This window comes from Canis lupus, chromosome 23 (genome assembly GCF_011100685.1).
Source record: "Canis lupus familiaris isolate Mischka breed German Shepherd chromosome 23, alternate assembly UU_Cfam_GSD_1.0, whole genome shotgun sequence".
Classification (NCBI taxonomy): Eukaryota; Metazoa; Chordata; class Mammalia; order Carnivora; family Canidae; genus Canis; species Canis lupus.
The window spans coordinates 1,932,407-1,951,396 of record NC_049244.1 but is presented as its reverse complement, the minus strand read 5'-3'; the positions used below and the strand labels follow the sequence as shown (position 1 = coordinate 1,951,396).

General features: G+C 42.6%; 1 protein-coding gene across 1 annotated transcript; it reads left to right on the top strand.

The window, feature by feature from the left end:
- The first annotated feature begins 21 nt into the window (after positions 1-21).
- Positions 22-18,820, top strand: NANP (N-acetylneuraminic acid phosphatase). The gene is made up of 2 exons (XM_038570246.1): positions 22-171; positions 16,542-18,820. The coding sequence occupies exons 1-2, from the start codon at positions 82-84 to the stop codon at positions 17,196-17,198; spliced, it is 747 nt and encodes a 248-aa protein (XP_038426174.1). The 5' UTR covers positions 22-81; the 3' UTR covers positions 17,199-18,820.
- The last annotated feature ends 170 nt before the right edge of the window (positions 18,821-18,990 follow it).

The window sequence follows — 18,990 nt, the reverse complement described above, 5'->3', positions numbered from 1 at the left end:
GCGGGCGGCGGGCGGCGGGCGGCGGGGGCGGGGGCGGCGCGGGCTGCGGCAGGTCGGCGCCCTGAGCCTCCGGCTGGCGGAATGGTGCTGAACCGGGTGCGAGCCGTTTTCTTCGACCTGGATAACACCCTCATCGACACGGCCGCGGCAAGCAGAAGAGGCATGCTGGAGGTAACTTCCCGACTCCCGCGGTCCGCGCCCGCCCCGCATCCGCGCTTTCCTGACCCTCGCTGGCCTCCCACCCCGACCTTTCCACTGCCAGGTGGCCCCGGAGGCACTGCCTTCTGTCCTTGGAGAGGCTTCCGGTGCCGGGAGGGCAGGTGGGCCGGGCTGCAGGCGGTGGTGCCCGCTGCGGCTGCCGCCTTCCCTAACGCCCTGGGGCTCCCCGGGCTCTGAGAAGCGGGGTCTGGAAGTTGTGGCCAGGCTGCGGGACCGGGAACGCTGTTGCTCATCCTGCCCACACACAACGCCAGGCTCTCCGCGCTTGACCCCCGGGGATGGTAGTCCCCACGCTCGGTGGGCTTGGGTTCATCGTGGAGGAAACCCCAGAAGTTACACAGCCGTCTGCGGCAAGCCTGCACTTAGTTGACTTTTTTTTTTTTTAATTTTTATTTATGATAGTCACAGAGAGAGAAAGAGGCAGAGACACAGGCAGAGGGAGAAGCAGGCTCCATGCACCGGGAGCCCGACGTGGGATTCGATCCCGGGTCTCCAGGATCGCGCCCTGGGCCAAAGGCAGGCGCCAAACCGCTGCGCCACCCAGGGATCCCACTTAGTTGACTTAAGAGAGTTTTCTCCGCAGAAATTCAGTCTCCCTGCTCTAAGTGTGACCCTAGGTTTCCTAAGTGACTGACGTTCTTAGTCCGTGCTTGCCAAGAGCATCTCTTTCATGGGGCATTGTTCAGCAGCATTCTCTTCTTTATACACCCACAAATGCTGCCTCAGATCTCGTCCAGCCCCAAATCCACCCCTGGTGGCTTGCTTCTGCCTTCAGCTCTAGGGAGAAAACCAAGGATTATCAAATGGGAAAAACACCGTTTCAGAAGCTCATACTTGAACTCTGGGAGTCCCAACCACTTTCTGCTTCACTAATTAGGTTTTGACTCCCTGGATCTTTTTTTTTTTTTAAACCCCCCCCCCCCCCAAAGGTGGGGCTGGACTGTGGCCCAACCTCAGGATGGTGAGATCAAGACCTAAGCCCATGTCAAGAGGCTTGATGCTTACCTTACTGAGCCATGCAGGTGCCTCAGGTTTTGACTCCCTGCACCTTCATCCTCTGTCTTGATACCTTCCACTCCTGCATATTCAGGTCTGTCCCACATTTAAAAAATAAAAAAGAATGCCTCAGGGGATCCCTGGGTGGCTCAGCGGTTTAGCGCCGCCTTCAGCCCAGGGCGTGATCCTGGAGTCCCGGGATCGAGTCCCACGTCGGGCTCCCCGCATGGAGCCTGCTTCTCCCTCTGCCTGTGTCTCTGCCTCTCTCTCTCTCTGTCTATCATGAATGAATAAATAAATAAATCTTTAAAAAAAAAGAAAAGAATGCCTCCCTTGAGCCCTTCTTCCTTCACTAGATGATACCTGTTTCTCTTCCGGCCTTGTTTTTTTGTTTTTTTGTTTTTAATTTAAATTCAAGTTACTTAGTATATAATGTTTTATTAGTATATAATGTTTTATTAGTTTCAGGGGTAGAATTTAGTGATTCATCAGTTGCATATAATACCCAGTGCTTTTTTTTTTTAAGATTTTATTTATTCATGAGAAACAGACAGAGAGGTAGAGACACAGGCAAAGGGAGAAGCAGGCTCCATGCAGGGAGACCGACACAGGACTTGATCCCAGTTCTCCAGGATCATGCCCTGGGCTAAACCGCTGAGCCACCCAGGCTGCCCAATACCCAGTGCTTATTACATCAAATGTCCTCCTTCATGCCCATTACTCATTACCCCATTTTCCAACCCACCTCCCCTCCAGGATTGCTCTCTAGAGTTAAGTCTCTCATGGTTTGCCTCCCACACTTTTTTTTTTTTTAATCTTATTTTCTTTCACTTCCCCTATGTTCATCTGTTTTGTTTCTTAAATTCCACAAATCATGAAATCATGTGGTATTTGTCTTTCTCTGACTTATTTCGCTTAGCATAATACCTTCTAGCTCCATCTGTGTCATTGCAAATGTCAAGATACCATTTTTTGATGACTGAGTAATACTCCATTTTACGTATATACCACATCTTCTTTATTCATTCATCTGTCAATGGACAGCTGGGCTCCTTCCATATTTTGGCTACTGTGGGCATTGCTGCTTTAAACATTGGGGTGTATGTGCCCCTTCAAATCACTCTGAATTATTTGGATAAATACCGTGTAGTGCAATTGCTGGGTCTTAGGGTAGCTCTGTTTTTAACTTCTTGAGGAACCTCTGTTTTCCAGAGTGGCTGCACCAGTTTGCATCCCCACCAACATTGTCGGAGAATTCCCCTTTCTCCACATCCTCGCCAACATCTCTCGTTCCCTGAGTTGTTAGTTTTAGCCATTCTCACTGGTGTAAAGTGGTATCTCATTGTGGTTTTGATTTGTATTTCTCTGATGCCAAGTGATGTGGAGCATTTCTTCATGGGTCTGTTGACCATTTTCTTTGGAGAGGAGTCTATGTTTTCTGCCCGTTTCTTGACTGGATTGTTTGTTTCTTGGATGTTGAGTTTGATAAGTTCTTTTTTTTTTTTAAAATTTTTATTTATTTGTGATAGTCACAGAGAGAGAGAGAGAGGCAGAGACACAGGCAGAGGGAGAAGCAGGCTCCATGCACTGGGAGCCCGACGTGGGATTTGATCCCGGGTCTCCAGGATCGCGCCCTGGGCCAAAGGCAGGCACTAAACCGCTGCGCCACCCAGGGATCCCGATAAGTTCTTTATAGATCTTGGAAACTAGCCCTTTATCTGATATGTCATTTGCAGATATCTTCTCCCATTCCATAGGTTACATTTTAGTTTTGTTGACGGTTTCTTTTGCTGTGCAGAAGGTTTTTATTTTGATGAAATCCCAGTTGTTCATTTTTGCTTTTGTTTCCCTTGCCTCTGGAGACACGTATAGCAAGAAGTCAAAGAGGCCAAGGTCAAAGAGGTTACTGCCTGTGTTCTTCTCTAGGATTTTTTTTTTAAGATTTTATTCACAAGACACACACAGAGAGAGAGAGAGAGAGGCACAGACACAGGCAGAGGGAGAAGCAGGCTGCACGCAGGGAGCCCAATGTGGGACTCGATCCCGGGTCTCCAGGATCACACCCCTGGCTGAAGGTGGCGCCAAACCACCGAGCCACCTGGGCTGCCCTTTCTCCAGGACTTTGATGGATTCCTGTCTAACATAAGTCTTTCATTCATTTTGAGTATATTTTTGTGTATGGTGTAAGAGAATGGTCCAGTTTCATTCTTCTGCATGTGGCTGTCCAATTTTCCCAACACTGTTTGTTGAAGAGATGTCTTTTTTCCATTGGACGTTCTTTCCTGCTCTGTGGAAGATTAACCATAGAGTTGAGGGTCCATTTTTGGATTCTCTGTTCTATTCTATTTTGATCTATGCGTCTGTCTTTGTATTGACAGTCATGTTTTTCAAAAGAAATCTATATACATTATCTCCACATCTCTACTTTTATTTATTCTTTTATCTCTTGACATATAACATTTCTTCGTGCTACTTAACGAAATAGTCTTGCCAGGTCATTAGGCACTTCCCAAATTGCCAGAATCAATGGATATTTTAAGTCTGTTCTAATGACTTTGCTGTGGCATTCCATACTATGGACTGTCCCTTTCATTTTCATACTCTTGACATGAGGGTCACCACCCTGTGCTATATTTCCTCCAGTGTCTCTAGCTGCCAATAGTATATATTTACTTGTGTGTTCTTGCACAATATTGCAATTAAATTCTTGGTTTAGGCCAAATCATACTATAGGCTAAGAATTCATGCTTTAAAATCAGGCATGAACACAGCTTGAATCACAGCTGAAAGTGCCTGAACAGTTACCTAACCACTGGAAATCTTAAATCCTTATTTAAAAATTTGAAAGGTAGGGATCCCTGGGTGGTGCAGCGGTTTGGCGCCTGCCTTTGGCCCAGGGCGCAATCCTGGAGACCCGGGATCGAATCCCACGTCGGGCTCCCGGTGCATGGAGCCTGCTTCTCCCTCTGCGCCTCTCTCTCTCTCTCTCTCTCTCTGTGACTATCATAAATAAATTAAAAAAAATTTTTTTTGAAAAAAAATTTAAAAATAAAATAAAAATTTGAAAGGTGATATTAGTCCTCAGTGTCCTTATCAGACTTAGTTTAATGCATAGGAAGTATATAGCATCCAAATGTATACATGATGAATTGTACTATCCACCCTGTCACCCAGTGTGTCCTCTCCTGCATATCCCCCCGCCCCTCATCTTAAAGGTGGACTTGTCTGTCTCCTAGACTATTGCTCTGATAGTGTCTCCAAGCTCACTCTGTCCAGTTCATCTTCCACATTCCTGAAAAAAGGTCAGATTGTATTTCTCCCTAGTTTATACCAACACTGTATTTTGTTCAAGATACAATATCAAAAGATACTACAGTTAATTTCTGCAACTCAGATGCCTGCAACTTAATAGCTTCTTAAGAAGAAATAAACTATGTTAGTCATATTCATCTGATCCATGGTAAATATTGAATGAATAATGAATGTACAGATGGATAAAAATCCAGGTCTTCAGACTTGGTTCTGTTGCCACCTCTTTATAAACATCCTATTAAATGAGCAGAATTGAGTTGTGTGCTTTTGACTCTACAAGGAGTGCTTTGTCACATAAGAATACAACGCCATCCGTAAATGTTGGAATATTCAAAAGTAACATACCAGCTTTCATATATACTCTGATTTATGAAAGGAGAAAGGGAAGAAAGGTCTAGACATTGCCTTGGGCTTGGGAAGAAGGAGTCATATACTGACTATATACATCTGTTTAGTTGTTTTTTTTTTAATCTTCTGGGAAACTTATTTCTTTCTACCCTCTTCAGGCCTTTCTTTCATTGTCACTACCCAAGAGGAAGCTGTCCACACAAATTTGGAGTTTCTCAGTGAACAGAGCAGAAAAGATTTCTGCATTTCTGAGTTTACTTTCTAGTGGTGGTTGACTGGGAACATAATACATCAAATGTATTATTATTCGTAAGTATGTTCGGAAAAGAGAGGAGAATGAATTGCAGTTTATTTTAAATAGGTTGGTCAGGTAGGTCACTTAGAGTAGATGATGTTTGAAGAAAGACTTGGACTAAAACTAACAGGAGGGCTGCTTGAATTGTTAGGCTGTATGTGTGGAGGCAATCATATTTTGTGAGCATGTATTTTTTTTAAGATTTTATTTTAATTTATTTTAGAGTGAGCACAAGCAGGGGGATGGGCAGGGAGAGGGAATCCCAGGCAGACCTGAGACCAAGTGCAGAGCCCAATGTGGGGCTTGATCCCAGGACCTCAAGATCACGAGCTGAGCCTAAATCAAAAGTCAGGTGCCCAACCGACTGAGCCACCCATGTGCCCCTGTGAACATGTATTGTTAACTCAGGTTTATTTGGAATTCAGCCACTTGATATCATGTCATAGTGTTATTGTATTATATAGTTCCCATACTAGCCTTCAAAAGGGTTTAAGTTCTGATGATAGGGTCCAGAGAGCAGGTTAGAAGGCTACAGTTTCCTTTTTTTGTATGGGTTAAGATGAGACTTAAATAGAGTTTTGAAGCAGAAGCTTCAGTTTCTCTTATATCTACAAATTGATACCCCCTGTCCCCTTCACTTTTTTTTTTTTAATAGATTTTATTTATTCATGAGAGACACAGAGAGAGGCAGAGACACAGACAGAAGGAGAAGCAGGCTTCCATGCAAGGAGCCTGACATGGGACTCAGTCCCAGGTCTCCAGGATCACACTCCGGCCTGAAGGCAGCTCTAAACCGCTAAGCCACCTGGGCTGGCTCCCCCCCCTTTACTTTCTTAGGGCCCCTTTCTTCAGACCTCTAGGTCCTTGGTGGGCTTAATTGTATTCAGAATCCTTTTCAAGCCCGCCTTGTCCCTTGCACAAAATGTCATCACGCCTCCAAGTTAGAGATCATTTTCCTCCACCCCCAATTCAATCAAAACTCCCATTTTCTCAATGCAATGTTTATACTAGTAATAATATGAACTAATTCTACTTAGGTGTTTTTTGTTTCTATTGAAGTATAGTTGACACACAATAGTGTTACACTAGTTTCAGGTGTACAACATAGTGATTGAATAGGTGTTATTTCTGTTTTAATAATATGTAAATGACTGGTAAGCTTTTTCCAAAAATATTTTTTAATATTTTATTTATTTATTCATGAGAGAGAGAGAGACCCAGACATAGAGAGAGAGAGAACCAGAGACATAGGCAGAGGGAGAAGCAGACTCCATGCAAGGAGTCCAATGTGGGACTCGATCTCAGGACTCTGGGGTCATGCCCTAAGCTTAAGGCAGATGCTCAACCGCTGAGCCACTCAGGTGTTCCTTTCCCAAAACATGTTAAAGTTAAATATTATGTGTGGCCCCAAATGAATTTATAATCAGTTGCTATGTGAAAAAAATGGGAAAGTTAATTCAGAGGACATAATGGGAAGAAATTTCAAAACTTGACAGTGGTATGCTATAGATTTACAAATGCCCCTGAAAGGTGAACTGATTTTGTTTTTTCAGAGCCCTAAGGACATGTAAAATGAATTGCTAATTGTAGTAATAGGAATTTGAACATTTATTGAGCACTCTCTGCTAACTATGAGCTAGCACCTATTTAAGCTTAAGCACTGTGGACTTCTAGAGAGGCCTGTGGACTTCTAGAGAGGCCTGTGTTCTTTTATTGTATAGCAATAGGTTTGCTAAAACTTTACAGTCACCCTTCTATCATAGCTCAAGAAATTCAACTGACATTGTTAGAAAAGATGGTGACATTAGCATGAAGGCTGTAAAAACCTGGTTTGTTAATTGAAATTTAACTTTGCCTTCCTCTAAAATTCTTAGGGATATTATATTTTTCTTGAATTAATAAGACTTTTCTTAACTATTGCATTTTTTTATGAGCACAAATAACCTAAACAATATTTCTTTTACTTCTTATGTGATTCTTCTATTTAAAGGAAGAAAAATGTGTCTTTTAATCTCTTTCTTCTCTTCAGTAGGTAAATTGAGTGTCTGGTATGAGTAGCATTGTTCCCTATATAGTTTAAAACACGTTTTAACTTGTTGGACCTCAGCAGACAGTTTTTAGTCCCAGCTATGCGCACTGCACTCATCATCCAAAGATCCAAAATTGTCTTGGCATTGTCAACTTTCCCCAGATGTCCCTAAGACAGGGACTTCAAATGCAGGTAGTCCATTTGGGAGGTGATCCTTGGAAGTGCCATAGAATAGTGGTGGACTCATATGAGGAAGGTAGAGAATCTAATAAATGAGCAGGTTGCTGGAATGAACAGTTGGGGAACTCTGGTAGACAGCATGCAGAGCATGCTTCAGCTTTCCCTCCCAAGGGATAAGAAAGCTGGGATATTGGGTCACCTTGGTGGCTCAATCAGTTAAGTGTCTGCCTTGGGCTCAGGTCATGATCCCAGGGTTCTGGGATTGAGCTCTATGTTGGGCTCCCTGCTCAGCAGTGTGTCTGTTTCTCTCTCTCCCTCTGCCTCTCTACCTGCATTGTTCTCTCTCTGTCTCTCTCTCTCTCTTTCTCTCAAACAAATAAATCTTAAAAAAAAGAAAGAAAGAAAGAAAGAAAGAAAGAAAGAAAGAAAGAAAGAAAGGAAGCTGGGATATTAACCTACCAATTTCTGCCCCTTGTTGGTTGAGGCCTGCTACCAGGGCACTACTTCACCCATTTGTGTGCATGGGTGCTCCTATGGTCAAATAAAGCCCTTAGACTGAGAAGCCCAATGACTTACTTAACAGTATGAAGCCATTGGCATGTGTGGAAATAGTGTATGCCAAGGGGATTTGGGTAGCATCTGTAGCAGCCTGAGATTGAAGGCCCTTTACTAACCAGTTGCAAACAGGCTCTCCAGCCTCATCTAATAGGATCCTCTTTTAGGATCCTCCCTCACATGTCTTACATTTCAGCTTGAACTCAGCTTCTCACTGGGAAGTCACCTTTCCCAGTTCTCAAAATTCTAAGCTCTATATCTTTGTTCATGCTATTCCTTCTGTCTAGAATCATTACATCCTCCTCCCATACCTACCTTATAGACTTGGTAACACTTTGGTTTAAGTGTTACTTTCTCTGCCAAGTCTTAATCTGGTACCCTGTGGAATGACTTGCTTTTTACATTTTCTTTCTGCTGTTGTTTACATGACTGTCATACCACTCAACCCAGCATTTATGGTGGTTGCACACCTGCTTATTTTCCCCACTAAATGTTATGAGGGCAACAAACCCAGCCTCCGTTGCCTAATACAATAGCGTAAAGGCAAGCATGTGTGCTTTGGAAGTAGGCAAGTGTGGATTTAAATTCCAGCTCAGGCAAGTTACTTAGTTCTTATTTTCCATTTCCTCATCTCAAAAAGGCAGGTAAGTCCCTTGCAGAGTCATGGAAAGGTTAGATATAATATATGTGAGCATTAGGCACAATGCTCACCACATTAGGGTCGCAGATGTTAGAAGACAGGCCAAATGGAAAAGAACCTAACGTAATAAAAGCCAAGATAAAAAGTTGTGGGAATATGAGAGGGAGCATGTAATCTGATGAGGGATTCAGAATCAGTGTAACAAAGGATGACTCAGAACTCCTTGGGCAGCCCCGGTGGTGCAGCGGTTTAGCGCCGCCTGCAGCCCGGGGCGTGATCCTGGAGACCCGGGATCGAGTCCCACGTCGGGCTCCTTGCATGGAGCCTGCTTCTCCCTCTGCCTGTGTCTCTGCCTCTCTCTCTCTGTCTCTATGAGTAAATAAATAAGATCTTAAAAAAAAAAAAAAAAAAGAACTCCTTGAAGTTTTTTATCTGGAAAAGTAGGTTTGGAAGAAGCACTGGGTTGTTAAACTGCTGAAATCACGGAACATATTGGATTCTATTAGAACTGAATACATGTGGTTTTTTTTTTAATAAATTTATTTTTTATTGGGGTTCAATTTACCAACATACAGAATAACACCCAGTGCTCATCCCCTCAAGTGCCCCCCTCAGTGCCCGTCACCCATTCACCCCCGCCCTCCTCCCCTTCCACTACCCCTAGTTCGTTTCCCAGAGTTAGGAGTCTCTATGTTCTGTCTCCCTTTCTGATATTTCCCACACATTTCTTCTCCCTTCCCTTATATTCCCTTTCACTATTATTTATGTTCCCCAAATGAATGAGAACATATAAGGTCTGTCCTTCTCCGATTGACTTACTTCACTCAGCATAATACCCTCCAGTTCCATCCATGTTGAAGCAGATGGTGGGTATTTGTTGTTTCTAATGTCTGAGTAATATTCCATTGTATACATAGACCACATCTTCTTTATCCATTCATCTTTCGATGGACACCGAGGCTCCTTCCACAGTTTAGCTATTGTGGACATTGCTGCTATAAACATTGGGGTGCAGGTGTCCCGGCGTTTCATTGCATCTGTGTCTTTGGGGTAAATCCTCAACAGTGCAATTGCTGGGTCATAGGGCAGGTCTATTTTTAACTCTTTGAGGAACCTCCACACAGTTTTCCAGAGTGGCTGCACCAGTTCACATTCCCACCAACAGTGTAAGAGGGTTCCCTTTTCTCTGCATCCTCTCCAACATTTGTGGATTCCTGCCTTGTTAATTTTCCCCATTCTCACTGGGGTGAGGTGGGATCTCATTGTGGTTATTTGAATTTCCCTGATGGCAAGTGATGCAGAGCATTTTCTCATGTGCGTGTTGGCCATGTCTATGTCTTCCTCTGTGACATTTCTGTTCATGTCTTTTGCCCATTTCATGATTGGATTGTTTGTTTCTTTGGTGTTGAGTTTAATAAGTTCTTTATAGATCTTGGAAACTAGCCTTTATCTGATATGTCATTTGCAAATATCTTCTCCCATTCTGTAGGTTGTCTTTTAGTTTTGTTGACTGTATCCTTTGCTGTGCAAAAGCTTCTTATCTTGCTGAAGTCCCAATAGTTCATTTTTGCTTTTGTTTCTTTTGCCTTCGTGGATGTATCTTGCAAGAAGTTACTGTGGCCGAGTTCAAAAAGGGTGTTGCCTGTGTTCTTCTCTAGGATTTTGATGGAATCTTGTCTCACATTTAGATCTTTCCTCCATTTTGAGTTTATCTTTGTGTATGGTGAAAGAGAGTGGTCTAGTTTCATTCTTCTGCATGTGGATGTCCCATTTTCCCAGCACCATTTATTGAAGAGATTGTCTTTCTTCCAATGGATAGTCTTTCCTCCTTTATCGAATATTAGTTGACCATAAAGTTCAGGGTTCACTTCTGGGTTCTCTATTCTGTTCCATTGATCTCTGTGTCTGTTTTTGTGCCAGTACCACACTGTCTTGATGACCACAGCTTTGTAGTACAGCCTGAAATCTGGCATTGTGATGCCCCCAGATATGGTTTTCTTTTTTAAAATTCCCCTGCTATTCGGGGTCTTTTCTGATTCCACACAAATCTTAAAATAATTTGTTCTAACTCTCTGAGGAAAGTCCATGGTATTTTGATAGGGATTGCATTAAACGTGTAAATTGCCCTGGGTATCATTGACATTTTCACAATATTAATTCTGCCAATCCATGAGCATGGAATATTTTTCCATCTCTGTGTCTTCCTCAATTTCTTTCAGAAGTGTTCTATAGTGTTTAGGGTATAGATCCTTTACCTCTTTGGTTAGGTTTATTCCTAGGTATCTTATGCTTTTGGGTGCAATTGTAAATGGGATTGACTCCTTAATTTCTCTTTCTTCAGTCTCATTGTTAGTGTATAGAAATGCCACTGACTTCTGGGCATTGATTCTGTATCCTGCCATGCTACCAAATTGCTATATGAATTCAAGCAATCTTGGGGTGGAGGCTTTTGGGTTTTCTATGTAGAGTATCATGTCATCGGCGAAGAGGGAGAGTTTGACTTCTTCTTTGCCAATTTGAGTGCCTTTAATGTCTTTTTGTTGTCTGATTGCTGAGGCTAGGGCTTCCAGTACTATGTTGAATAGCAGTGGGGAGAGTGGACATCCCTGTCTTGTTCCTGATCTTAGGGGAAAGGCTCCCAGTGCTTCCCCATTGAGAATATTTGCTGTGGGCTTTTCATAGATGGCTTTTAAGATGTCGAGGAATGTTCCCTCTATCCCTACGCTCTGAAGTGTTTTGATCAGCAATGGATGCTGTATTTTGTCAAATGCTTTTTCTGCATCTAGTGAGAGGATCATATGGCTCTTGGTTTTTCTCTTGTTGATATGATGAATCACATTGATTGTTTTACGAGTGTTGAACCAGCCTTGTGTCCCAGGGATAAATCCTACTTGGTCATGGTGAATAATTTTCTTAATGTACTCTTGGATCCTATTGGCTAGTATCTTGTTGAGAATTTTTGCATCCATGTTCATCAGGGATATTGGTCTGGAATTCTCCTTTTTGGTGGGGTCTTTGTCTGGTTTTGGAATTAAGGTGATCCTGGCCTCATAGAACGAATTTGGAAGTACTCCATCTCTTTCTATCTTTCCAAACAGCTTTAGTAGAATAGGTATGGTTTCTTCTTTAAACGTTTGATAGAATTCCCCTGGGAAGCCATCTGGCCCTGGACTTTTGTGTCTTGGGAGGTTTTTGATGACTGCTTCAATTTCCTCCCTGGTTATTACCCTGTTTAGGTTTTCTATTTCTTCCTGTTCCAGTTTTGGTAATTTGTGGCTTTCCAGGAATGCGTCCATTTCTTCCAGATTGCCTAATTTATTGGCGTATAGCTGTTCATAATATGTTTTTAAAATCGTTTGTATTTCCTTGGTGTTGGTAGTGATCTCTCCTTTCTCATTCATGATTTTATTAATTTGAGTCTTCTCTCTCTTCTTTTTAATAAGGCTGGCTAATGGTTTATGTATCTTATTAATTCTTTCAGGGATCCCTGGGTGGCGCAGTGGTTTAGCGCCTGCCTTTGGCCCAGGGCGCAATCCTGGAGACCCGGGATCGAATCCCACGTCGGGCTCCCGGTGCATGGAGCCTGCTTCTCCCTCTGCCTGTGTCTCTGCCTCTCTCTCTCTCTCTCTCTCTCTGTGTGTGTGACTATCATAAATAAATTTTTAAAAAAATTCTTTCAAAGAACCAACTTCTGGTTTTGTTGATCTGTTCCACAGTTCTGGTCTTGATTTTGTTGAGTTCTGCTCGAATCTTTATTAACTCTCTTCTTCTGCTGGCTGTAGGATCTATTTGCTGTTTTTTTTTTTTTTTTTTTTTTTTTTTTTTTTTTTGCTGTTTTTTCTCTAACTCCTTCAGGTGTAAGGTTAGCTTTTGTATTTGAGTTCTTTCCAGTTTTTGAATGGATGCTTGTATTGTGATGTATTTCCCCCTCAGGACTGCTTTTGCTGCATCCCAAAGATTTTGAACGGTTGTATCTTCATTCTCATTAGTTTCCATGAATCTATTTAATTCTTCCTTAATTTCCTGGTTGACCCTTTCATCTTTTAGCAGGATGGTCCTTAACCTCCACGTGTTTGAAGTCCTTCCAAACTTCTTGTTGTGATTTAGTTCTAATTTCAAGGCATTATGGTCTGAGAATATGCAGGGGACGATCCCAATCTTTTGGTATCGGTTCAGACCCGATTTGTGACCCAGTATGTGGTCTATTCTGAAGAAAGTTCCATGTGCACTTGAGAAGAATGTGTATTCAGTTGAGTTTGGATGTAAAGTTCTGTAGATATCTGTGAAATCCATCTGGTCCAGTGTATCATTTAAAGCTCTCCTTTCTTTGGAGATGTTGTGCTTAGAAGACCTATCAAGTATAGAAAGAGCTAGATTGAAGTCACCAAGTATAAGTGTATTATTATCTAAGTATTTCTTTACTTTGGTTATTAATTGATATATTTGGCAGCTCCCACTTTCGGGGCATATATATTGAGGACTGTTAAGTCCTCTTCTTGGATAGATCCTTTAAGTATGATATAGTGTCCCTCTTCATCTCTCACTACAGTCTTCAGGGTAAATTTTAGTTTATCTGATATAAGGATGGCTACCCCTGCTTTCTTTTGAGGACCATTCGAATGGTAAATGGTTCTCCAACCTTTTATTTTCAGGCTGTAGGTGTCCTTCTGTCTAAAATGAGTCTCTTGTAGACAGCAAATAGATGGGTCCTGCTTTTTTATCCAGTCTGAAACCCTGCGCCTTTTGATGGGGTCATTAAGCCCATTCACGTTCAGAGTTACTATTGACAGATATGAGTTTAGTGTCATCATGATATCTATTCAATCCTTGTTTTTGTGGATTGTTCCACTGGACTTCTTCTCAAAGGGGAATTTTAAGAGTCCCCCTTAAAATTTCTTGCAGAGCTGGTTTGGAGGTCACATATTCTTTTTCAGTTCCTGCCTGTCTTGGAAGCTCTTTATCTCTCCTTCCATTTTGAGTGAGAGCCTTGCTGCATAAAGTATTCTTGTTTGCATGTTCTTCTCATTTAGGACCCTGAATATATCCTGCCAGCCCTTTCTGGCCTGCCAGGTCTCTGTGGAGAGGTCTGCTGTTACCCTAATACTCCTCCCCATAAAAGTCAGGGATTTCTTGTCTCTTGCTGCTTTAAGGATCTTCTCTTTATCTTTGGAATTTGCAAGCTTCACTATTAAATGTCGAGGTGTTGAACGGTTTTTATTGATTTTAAGGAGGGGGGATCTCTCTATTTCCTGGATATGAATGCCTGTTTCCCTTCCCAGGTTAGGAAAGTTTTCAGCTATGATTTGTTCAAATACATATTCTGGCCCTCTGTCCCTTTCGGCACCCTCGGGAATCCCAATCTTCCTCAGGCTGTCGTTTATTTCCCTTAATCTATCTTCATGGTCTTTTAATTGTTTGTCTCTTTTTTCCTCAGTTTCCCTCTTTGCCATCAACTTGTCTTCTATGTCACTCACTCGTTCTTCCACCTCGTTAACCCTCGTCGTTAGGACTTCTAGTTTGGATTGCGTCTCATTCAGTTGACTTTTAATTTCTGCCTGATTGGATCTAAATTCTGCAGTCATGAAGTCTCTTGAGTCCTTTATGCTTTTTTCTAGAGCCACCAGTAGCTGTATAATAGTGCTTCTGAATTGGCTTTCTGACATTGAATTGTAATCCAGATTTTGTAACTCTGTGGGAGAGAGGACTGTGTCTGATTCTTTCTTTTGAGGTGAGTTTTTCCTTCTAGTCATTTTGCTCAGTGCAGAATGCAAAAAACAAGTTGTTTTGGGAAAAGGAGAAAACGAGAGGAGAGAAAGAAGGAGAGAAAAGAGCAAAAGAAAAAAGAAAATAAGAGAAGAAAAAGAGAAAGAAAAAGAAAGGAAAAAAGGGTGGGGGAAGCAAACAAATCAAAAAGCAAAAAACAAACACGGGGGAGTATCTTCTGATTCTGTATACTTTAAGTCCATTGACTTCCCCTGGATCTTGTCCGTCCAGCTGGTCTTCTGGGGGAGGGGCCTGTTGTGCTGATTTTCAGGTGTTACCACTTGGGGGAGCTGCCCTGCCCCCTGCCTGGTGCAGGGCTCAGTGGGGGTTGTTTACCCCGTGAGGCCCCAGGAGGAACAACCCCGGTGGCGGGGCCAGCTCTGGAAACCTGGAGTCAGCCCCCGCAGTAGCTCCGGAGCTCTCAGTCTGCAGGACCTGGAGGCTCCCGGCGGGGCCGCTGATCTGCTCAGCTCGGGCAGGAGCGTCCTTGCTGTCCTGGGCCCTCCGGGCCTCTGCCTGTCCCGGGGGAGGCCGGCTCCTGGGCTGTGTCCCGGCGCCCTGTGCCTCCGGGGCCTGCGCTGCTGGATTCGCGCTTCCGCCCCGCAGCCCCCTCCGGGGAGCCGCCCCCGAGCCCCCCGAGCTGCTCCCGCCCCGCAGCCCCCTCCGCGGAGCCGCCCCCGAGCCCCCCCGAGCTGCTCCGGGTCCCGCCGTGCGCGCTGCAGCCCTTAGGGAGCTCGGCGCACTCTCCCGGGGCGCAGGTGTCTGTTAGTGTCCCCGGGAGCCCGAGGGCATCCCCGCCCTCCTGGGTCCTGCTCTAACTCCCTGCGGGCGTCTTTCCGCCCAGGAAGGTCGGTGCAGCTCCTGCTCCTCCGGGACGGGGCTCTCCTGTCCTGGGGACACTCGCCCCGGCCTCAGTCCAGCTCCTCGCGGGCCCCTCCCCCTTGGAGGCCTTTTGCTTCTTTATTTCTTTTTCCCCGTCTTCCTACCTTGATAGAAGCGCGAACTCTTCTCACTGTAGCATTCCAGCTGTTCTCTCTTTAAATCTCAGGCCGAATTCGTAGATTTTCAGGATGATTTGAAGGTTATCTAGGTAATTTGGTGGGGACAGGTGATTTGCGGTCCCTACTCTTCCGCCATCTTGCCCCTCCCCCCCCCCTTTTTAAGATTATTTATTTATTTATTCATGAGAGACAGAGAGAAAGGCAGAGACACAGGCAGAGGGAGAAGCAGGCTCCATGCAGGGAGCTGGACGTGGGACTCAATCCGGGGTCTCCAGGATCACTCTCAGAGCTGAAGTCAGCGCTAAACTGCTGAGCCACCCGGGCTGCCCACATATTTTTAAAAGTATAGAATTAGTCTCATTTTATATGGTAATGAGTTTAGGCCTCAAAATACAAAAAGATAAGAAAAGGTTGGATGAACCAGCATTATTTCTGGGAAGACCCTAAATGATGGTTGTGAGGAATTTAAAATGTTTTACTGAATTTAAACCTGTTTTGTTTCTGTTTCTTCATAACCAGAATGAATGGTGGTGGACTGCCAAATGAAAGTTTTATGAACTATATCTGAAGACACTTCTTAGAATAGAAATTGGTCAAAAATATGAATGAGGGATGTCTGGGTGGCTCTGACATTGAGCATCTGCCTTTGGCTCAGGGCATGATCCCAGAGTCCCAGGATCAAGTCCCACATCAGGCTCCCCGCAGGGAGCCTGCTTCTCCCTCTGCCTGTGTCTCTGCCTCTGTGTGTGTCTGTCAGGAATAAATAAATAAAATCTTAAAAAAAAAAAATATGGGGAAGCCTGGGCAGCTCATTGGTTTAGCTCTGCCTTCGGCCCAGGGCCTGATCCTGAGGTCCTGGGATCAAGTCCCACATTGGGCTTTCTGCATGGAGCCTGCTTCTCCCTCTGCCTGAGTCTCTGCCTCTCTCTCTTTGTCTCTCATGAATAAATAAATAAAATATTAAAAAAAATATATATATATATGAGTTGTATAACATGATTGGGAGATCTTCCCTCTGGTATTCTTTAAAATTTAAACACAAGACCAATTCCCACCAGAAATGGTGTGGTAATAAAGCTGCCTTAGGGCAGACACATGGAGTTGGAATCTCTACTTTGGGATTATAGCAAAATAGCTTCTCAGGGCATGACTATACTTATAGTCACCCAAAGTGTGTTAATGGAGTTGTTTTCCTTTATTTAGGTGATAAAGCTTTTACAATCAAAATACCACTACAAAGAAGAGGCTAAAACCATCTGTGACAAAGTTCAAGTTAAACTCAGCAAGGAATGTTTTCATCCTTCCAGTACATGCATTACTGACCTAAGGACTTTACACTGGGAGGAAGCAATCCTTGAAACGAAGGGTGGTGCAGCCAATAGGAAATTGGCTGAAGAATGTTATTTCCTGTGGAAATCTACACGTTTACAGCATATGATACTAGCAGAAGATGTCAAAGCCATGCTCACTGAACTTCGGAAAGAAGTCCGCCTGCTTTTATTAACAAATGGAGACCGACAGACCCAGAGGGAGAAGATTGAGGCTTGTGCCTGCCAGTCCTATTTTGATGCTATCGTTATAGGTGGAGAGCAGAAAGAAGAGAAACCAGCACCTTCCATATTTTATCATTGCTGTGATCTCCTTGGACTACAGCCTGGGGACTGTGTGATGGTTGGTGACACACTAGAAACCGATATACAAGGAGGCCTCAATGCAGGGCTGAAAGCAACAGTCTGGATAAATAAAAATGGAATAATGCCACTGAAGTCTTCCCCCATGCCACATTATATAGTTTCATCTGTGCTAGAGTTACCTGCTGTCTTACAAAGTATAGATCGTACAGTCAGTATGTCAACTTAAAGCATAGAAAAGGGCATGATTATGTATTTTAGGGTCAAATACAGGTTTTGAACTAAGAAAAGTTAAGGCATTCCATGTATTAAGACCCAGTTCTAAGAATAATTTTACTTACAGTTTAATAGCCAGCCAACCACTGACTGGCATTTATATCTGAAAATCCAGAGCACATTAATAAATACAACTTACTAGTTATTAGTAGTGTAATTCAGAAAACTTGAGGAAATCTATTATTTGTTAATCTGTGACTTGAGGTTTTTGAAAAATTATTTTATTAATCTTTTAGCATCTTGGATCCATGAAGATATCAGACAAGATAGCTTATACATGGATGCACAAATACAGGTTTTATGTTCTGTCTTAAAAATAGATATATTTTTAAAATAGATATTCTAGATATTCTAAAACAGATATATAATAGAGATTTATCAGAACAATTGGATCTGGATAATAGGAAATAAGTGCTAAGTCACATGCCAATCAAGGCATTCCATAGTGAAATTATTTTGCATATTTTCTTTTTAAAAACATCTACCATATTTTTGTCTACTTTGAATGTATACATTCTTTTATGAATCGTTTTTCTGCATGACCTTTTTTGAGGGGAGGGGGGATAATTTTCCTATGGTGTATACATGACAAATAAATTTCTCCAGTAAAAAAGCTGTTAAAATCAGCATATGGTGCTCCTTCTCCATGACATTTTCGCATCTTTCTAGAGTGCACTTATAGATTATTATTAGTCTTTACCTCTTACAGAAGTATTTTTACAATCTTTTCCCAGGTACACAATGGGTCCAAGGGACTAGACTTCCTGGCTGGTGATAAGTAGAAGTCACATGGCACCAAAAGTCATTTTCCTTGTGTGGGTACCTCAGAGGTACAGCATAACTATGCTGCTCTTCCATAAATTCTTTATTGACTGAATAACTTGACCTGTATGATGAAAACTAATAGGAAATTACGTTTTGCTATGAATAATTTCAGGGTGCCATTTTAATATAATTTAAGTGGCTTTTGGTGTTACCATCTGCCTTACATCTCCTATTTTGCAAATTTTAGGAAATATATCCTGTTTCCAATTTCTATATCCAACTCAGTGTTTAAGCTTATTAATTAATGACTAAGAACATCTTGCAACTAGAAAACTTTTTCTAGGCCATTAAGCTAGACAGTCTCATGACTTCACCAACTTGGAGTAAAATGGTTAAGGAAAAAGAATAATTTGGGTTGGTTTTTGGCAGGTTTTTTTTTTTTAACTTTTGTATAAGAAGCTACTAAGGTAAAATATTAGGCTGTTAGAATATGTATAGCTATAACTCCTCTGATTATAATACTTAGGTTCTAGATTATGCCTATTCTTATTTCTTTAGCCAGTCATTTCCTGTTCACTGCCAAGAACAGGATTCTCTGCTATTGTGCAAATGTCCTGTTGTGTTTACTTTTCACTCTTAATTTTTAAAACTGTGATTGTACCCTTGACTGTCCCAGAATGTTGTTGCTATAAAGCTAACCATTTGTGAACAGGGTATGTATGTGTATAGTTACAGGTATGGTGCCCATGTGACCTTGATTATAATTTAGCTATTTAAAAATTATTAAATTGGATGATCTTGGCAGGAAAATTATGTGTATGATTTTTCTAATAGATGCATGATGCCTAGGGTTTGTCCTTCTAGCTATCCCACAGGATGGATGTAGGCAATGTCGCATTCAGTATGCTAACCAGAGAAGGTCCCTTGCTTCTAGATCGTAGTGACAGATCTCAGCAAGATAGTTCCTACAATGCTACAAT